At 50.3% G+C, this 6,684-nt stretch overlaps 2 protein-coding genes across 4 annotated transcripts in view; both read right to left on the reverse strand.

Annotated features, from left to right (window-relative positions):
• The window catches only part of SIDT1 (SID1 transmembrane family member 1), a 47,378-nt gene extending 44,045 nt beyond the window's left edge, over positions 1-3,333 (reverse strand). The window contains exon 1 of one of the 3 annotated variants that reach the window (XR_012837451.1): positions 2,912-3,219. Coding sequence is in view for 2 of the 3 variants with exons in the window: in XM_075764644.1 (XP_075620759.1) it covers positions 2,912-3,082 (171 nt within the window). In the remaining variant the exon portion in view is untranslated. Of the gene's footprint in view, positions 1-2,911 lie in introns of all 3 variants that reach the window. The other 2 variants (XM_075764644.1, XM_075764636.1) reach the window with 2 other exon arrangements.
• ATP6V1A (ATPase H+ transporting V1 subunit A) overlaps positions 1-6,684 on the reverse strand; it is a 219,842-nt gene that overhangs the window by 148,196 nt on the left and 64,962 nt on the right. The gene's annotated exons all lie outside the window — the stretch shown is intronic.

Consider the following 6,684-nt stretch of genomic DNA (forward strand, 5'->3'; position numbering starts at 1 on the left):
GAGGGGAAAACAGCAGAATTCACAGCATCAGGAAAACAAATCCCTGTTTCAGAGCCAGACCACTCCAGACCTGGCTTTGCTTCAGAGGGAAAGCAATTAAACTCACCCACTGCAGCCCTTCCACATGGAAAATGCTCCTTTTATTCAATTAAATTTCCTGTAACTAAGGTTAATGGTCCATGTGGTATCTGCCTCAAGGTATCCGAGGCTTCTGGCTGACCTGCCATCAATAGAGACAGGAGGAGACTAAAAAAACCAGGAAGAGCAGAGAGCTCGCACGTGGCAGGCAACTGGCAAATGCTGGCTGATGCTCCTCTCGCTTAGAGTTCAAGGCTAAAGATTGTAGTGAAAGGCAAGGACAAGTACACTGAGCTTTTGGATGGCTTGCATCCCTTCAGAATATCCAACAACTACCTAGAGGACAGTGTGCCCCTAAGTATCTTCATAACTCTTGCACAAGAAAAGCCTGCCCACAAGAGCACGGTCCCAGGTTAAAGTCAGTATTTCCACTACCAAGCTTCTAAACCTTAAGCAATCCTCATCAACACGGAGATACAGGACCACCAGAACAGATCAACCTCTGCCTCTGACCAGGTTGGCAAGAGGAGACCCAGTCACATTTGCCTCTCATCAGTTCAGGGCTGCGTCTGGGAGGGGGCTGCACACACCCATCGCCAATTATCCCAATTAGGCCAGACACCTTCTTGCAGGCTTCTGCTGGTTCAGCTCAGGAATAGCAATCAGAATGGTTTGAGTCAGAAGGGGCCTTTAAAGATCTAGTACAAACCCTCTGCCCATGGGCAGGGGGACATCTTCCCTAGACCACGTTGCCCAAAGCCCCATCCAACCTGAACACTCCCAGTGATGGGGGATCCACAACTTCTCTGGGCAACCTGTTCCAGTGTCTCACATTGTAAAAAAAATGTCTTCCCTATATCCAACCCAAAGCTACCCTCTTTCAGTTTAAAACTGTAGTGACTTGTCCTGTCACTACAGATAGTTGCAAAAAACCTCTCTCCATCTTTCTTATAAGCCCCATTTATGTATTGAAAGGCCACAATAAGGTCTCCCTAGAGCTTTCTCCTCTCTGTCCTCAGAATCTATTCTGGGTATCCCTCACCTGAAAGCCTCCTAGGTCAGTCCATCTTTATTTAAGTGTTTTTTCATCTTCCAAATCAGTTTTCATAGCAGGAGCTGGTTGCATGGCCCTCTTTAAGTACATTCACAGCAGTGCTTGGAGAGTTCTGCATTAAGAAAGTAACAAGCCTCAAGCCTGAAGTTTCCCTTCTTAGATATGCTCTTGAGCAGCTCATTATCTCTGCAGAGATTTCATGTTCCAGCATACAGTAACATGGAGATTAGTCTACTAAAGTTTCTGCTTAAATACAGCAGTAGCCTGGACTGGATGGCTTTTCACAGCCATGGGAATGGCATAGAGTCTGAAAGCAGCCATTGAGCAGAAGATGCATTTAGATACCCACGAACACCACTGAGCAGCTGTGTACTCCCTCCCTGCCTCCTCCCACTCCACTATCACCCTTGCTCTCCAGGAGAGAAAACTTCTCTGTGGAAAGTATCTGGCAAAACACATAGCTTCAAGGAGCACATTAAATTGAAGGAACTAGATTCTTTTGAATTGAAGTCAGTTTGCATGCTGACTCTGCTAACAAGCCCCAGACAACATTTGATCTGCCAACAGGCCCTCATCCTAACACCCCATACCTGTAATACCTGAAGAAGTCTAACTTACATCACCACCAGCTTCTACAAGGCGGCTCATACCCAAAGCCTGCTTTTGGCCTCCTAGGTTCAGTGGTGACACCCAACAGTTAAATAATGCTGGGCTCAGTTGCATCATAGCCCTAACACACAACTCCTGCCCCATAAATACCAGGTGCATTTTATTACATAGAACACACTTAATAGAAGAGGAGTCTTTAAAGGTCAGGATCTTTTGGAATTTCAGAGTAAAGCAAAGCAAGGGATGATTAATGCCACGTACACACCCTTTTATTATACTCTTTACTAACTCCCTTCATATTGAAGCATCAGAAATATAGTGTGGAAATGATGTTTTCCATTTTCTCTGTCCTGTGAAACCAAGGACAGGAGGGAAGATTAATTTGCCCGGTTTACCATCTTTTGGTACATCAGAACATCTTACCCAGCAATTAACGCCCAATCCAAACGCGGGGGGGGGGGGGGGGGGGGGGGGGGGCAGAGTTTCCAAGGTACCACTTAGCTACTTGAGATAAACACGATTGAAAGGGGGGGAAGGGGGAAACCCGCAATAGCTAGGCATACATAAATGACATGCTTCCTTCCCCATCACAAACAGCCATGGCTTTAGCAGTGCTGCCCCGCAGCCTCCTCACATCACACCTCACCTGTGCAGCCCTGTCTCACCTCTCGGGCTCCCAAGGGAGAGCACCCTGATCCTACTGAAGCACTCAGGTGTGAGCAGTGATATTTAAAAAGGCTCATTAAGTGCAAATCCTCCCTCCACCCCCTTTTTTAGGTACTACTATTATCCTCGTAATTCCCTTCTAGACTTTAAACCCATTTTGCTGCTAGAAGCGCTGGATACCAAACCCTCATCCGGGGGGTGCACCAAACAGCCTGCCCACCCCATGACCTCAGGGACGCCGCCGGTGCTCTGGCCGTGCCGGGGAAGCCCGTGGGAGTGCGATGGGAGCCCGCAGGTGCGCCACGGCTCCCGGCCCCCGCGGCGGCGGGAGGATGCGAGCAGGACCGCGGGCGCGAAGGGAGAGCCCGGCCCGCTCCCCCACAGTGGCGGAGCCGCAGCGGCGCCCCCTTACCTCCCCGGCCACACTGGCGAAGGGAGGGCGAGGGGGGGGACTGTGCATTTGCCCGCCGCGGGGGAAGCTGGCGCTCCGGAGGACGCTCCTACCTGCCCGGGCTCTCTGCTGTAGGCGAAGGCGTAGACCTGCTCCGCGCTGATGTTCACGGCGCCCCGGTAGACGCGGCCGAAGGCGCCGGGCGTGGGGCTGCCCGCCGCCGTTGCCGCCCAGAGCAGGGTGCAGAGCAGAGCCCCGGGGGCTGGAGCCGCCCCCCCAGCCATGGACTCGTCGCTGCCGGCCTCACGGGGCAGCCTCACGCCGGCCGGCCGCCCGGTGCGGCACCCGGACTGTCTTTCCCCAGCAGGGCGAGCGCCGAGGCGCTTTATTTGCAATTTAAATAAATAGCTCAGCGACACGCACAGGCGCCGGTGGAGGCAGCCCCGGACACCCCCGCCCCTCGATTGGGGGGCGCCGAGCAACTTTCCCCGGGGAAGGACCCTCCGCCGGCCGGCCGGCGGGGAGGAGAGGGGAAAGGAGGCTGGCCGGTGGGCTGGCCGGCCCCGGGGAGGAGGGTCTCCTCCCTGTGCCCGGCCCCAAATTCTGAGCCGTCTTTGGTAGACGGTTGTCAGGGAGCTTTTCCCCTTGGGGACCTGTGCTGTGAGCTGAGGGGCACGCCGGCGTCGTCAGACACATGGGGACGGGGCCGCGGCAGCGGCATCCGCAGGGCTGCAACACCCCCGGGCCCATCTTGCTGGAGCGCCGGCTTGCACCTGCAATGCATCTTGCATAAGGCCATCTCCCCGCCTTTTACTTTTGGCTGCTCATAACTTCGGGATAAATGCTCTCATCTTTTAGGTCAGTCCAAAGGTGTAAAACGCTGCAGCAAAATGTAATTTCATTAATTCAGTCATGGCTTGGTGCATCTTACGGTTTTTGAGTCATTCATGAAACCGCTACAAATAATACTGTGATACTCTTAATCTTTTCAGCAAGATGAGAGCAATCCTGTTGGGCTGTTAAAAGGCCAGGGGTCTCTCACAGCTTACCTGTCCTGTGTTCTTCTGTTGAAAACACATCTGGGAAATGTGTCAGATCCTGTGGTGGAGGGATGCATTTTTAAGTCAGAGAAGGTAGAGCATTACTAGAAAACAACCTGAAAGGTTTATCAGATTGAGGATGAACTTGTGGGAGCCACGGTTTTGTAAAGCCAGCCTCCAAGAGTCTCCAACTGCGGTGACACTGGCCATAGAAGATTTCCAAGTTGTAGGTTTTGTTTTCAAGACTTAGAGGTTTCCTGGGGGGTCACTCGTCGTCTTTGGAGGAAAAGTTGCAAAGCTCAGCAAAATGGCTCAGTGTGCATTACGCCGTCGTTTTGATCTTTAGGCCTTCAAGTGATCTCTGCCAAGAGAAGAAAACAAAACAGTTGTCAGTGATTTCTGTGTTTGCCTTCAAGCAGGCTGCCATTCAAGTCACCCTGCCTTTTGTCAGAATCCCAAGAAGTGGCATTAAGGGAAAAAAAAAATCCATTTGAGATCTGCTGGAAGATGGACACGTCAACATGAAGAGTTTGCCTTTCAGCCTGAAGTGTCAGACCAGGAGACCTGCAGAATGTCACCGCTGAGCTCTTGTCACCCTGTCTTGCCTCTTACCAGGACATGGTATGACCTGTCCTAGGGGACTTCAAGCAGTGGTGGCACTGGGAGACTTATGGCTTCCCTCCCCACCCTGTAGACCCCAAGGCTCCTGAACCCTACAACTCCCTTCTCACCCACTGCTCTCTGCAGGACCCCCAGGAGACTGGGGAGCACATCTTCTCCCAGAGAGGAGAGGCTTCAGGCAACAGGAGGAGGTACGGCAAAGCAAAGGCATGTCAGGGCCATGCGAGGTTGCTCACAGCTATGTGACAAATGACATAAGGCCAGTGTTCTGCAAACCAAAGTAGCTCTGGCAGCTGCAAATTAATGTATGTGTCATTTGGTGCTGTGTGTATTTCAAATCAGGAGATCAGTGTGGTGTCAGCGCATTGTCCCTCCATAGCTGTGTTGTCTTCGTGACAAAGAAGTGGCTCTCTGTGTAGTCCTCACTTTCCAATGCAGACTTATGGATTTCTTAAAGTACTTGCCCTGAGTGGTAGTATGTTTTGGTATCCTACCCAAGACTACACATTTTTTCCTCATTTTGCATTTGAGAATTCAAGTTTTCTTTTCAAAGTGTAATACTTTGTGCTTGTCTTTATTAAATTTCATTTCACTGTCTTGAGGCTCTTCAAGCAATGTAGCAATGTTAAACCTTTGTTCAAATCGTTGCCTCCAAAGTGCAGTACTGCCCAACTCAGTGTTATTTGCAGAAGTTTGAAGTCAAAGGTCAATTCTACCATTCAAGTCACTAATTAAAGTAATCAATCCTAGCAGACAGATCGGATCTCTTAATTTGATATACTTTCCTATTGACAGGAAAATATCCACTGCTACAGCTTGGGAATTGCTTTTCAATCACACACCCCTCTCATGTTAATTCCACCTGAGCAAATGCCTTTAATGGTGCTCAAGGCAATGTCAAAAGCCCCACCGAAGTCTAAATATGTTTCATCTATTCCTTTCAGCACCTAAGTCAGTTATCTTGACAAAGAAATAAATTAGGTTACTTTGACATGATTTGTTCTGGACAAATGCACACTGCCTGTTTCTCATCACTTTATTGTTATTTAGTTGCTTGAACGCTGATTGCCGAACAGCTTGTTTCATTATCTTTCCAGATAACAAATGGAGGTTGGCTGATTTATAACTCTTCACTCAGCCCCTTTGATAAAGATCAGTAGCCTGGTTTGCCTTTTCACTTCCACCTGTATGTTGTTCTTGAATGGCAGCATGTATTTTGGAAAAAAGAACTGGTCCCTGTAAGAGGCAAAATGCTGATATAGACAGACCACGGGTCAGTGAAAGTGGTCTGGTATTCTTGTATGTGCCACAGTACTCTGGCATCAGGGGACAGCAAGGGCCAGCTGCTCCCTAAGGGACAGGGAGCTGAGTGCCGTAACACAGCCAGCAGAGCAGGAACATCACTGGCCAGGGCCCCATCCCACAGGATCTGAGCAAGGAGGAGCAGGGTAGGCCTGGAGATGGCAGCTGCGGTCAACAGGGAGTCCAGATTACCAGACAAGTCCATGGCGATGGGACAGGTCTTGATGTCCAGCTGGGAACGTAAGTCAGGTTCAGTGACAGCAATCGGGGACAGACACATCCCTGTGATCAGTGGCAAGTGCACAACAATGAGACAAGTCTGAGGCCTGGGCAGTAAGTTGTTTGACAGGTCCAGGTTGGTGGGATACAGGCATGGCTGCCACACAGCTGTAGCTCAGGCAGGGCCAAGCTGAAATGCAGTGAAGGGGGAGGTCAGCCCTGGCTGAGATCTCACCGCATCCCTGCCTCCAAGGTCAGGAGAGGGAAGGGGGGCAGCCCTCAGCTGTGCTATCTCTAGGCTGGCAGCAATCCCAGGGTGCCAAACCTCCAGGAAGGGGGATGATGCTCTCAGGGCCCTTGCCGCTGGCTGGGTACGGGGGAGGGCACATATTTCCTAACATGGCCTATTTTTCCAGTATAAGTAAAGCCCAGGATTGTGAGTGTCTCAGGGGGAAGGAGGAATTGTGCTGAACCAGAGGCTTACAAGTGTGTGGTTTTGGGTTGGTTTGTTGGGGGTTTTTTTGATATAGCACAAAAATAGAAAATCTCATTGCTATTGGGGAAAAACACCACAGTAAAGAAATAACATTTCTCCTGGTAACCAGTGCTGCAAAAACATCCAGGATAGAGGAAAGATATTAATTACAAAGGAATTCTGCAAATCATACTAGCTTGGAAGGGGAAAGAAAAAAGAGTATAAATGT

This window comes from Balearica regulorum, chromosome 1 (assembly GCF_011004875.1).
Source record: "Balearica regulorum gibbericeps isolate bBalReg1 chromosome 1, bBalReg1.pri, whole genome shotgun sequence".
Taxonomy (NCBI): Eukaryota; Metazoa; Chordata; class Aves; order Gruiformes; family Gruidae; genus Balearica; species Balearica regulorum.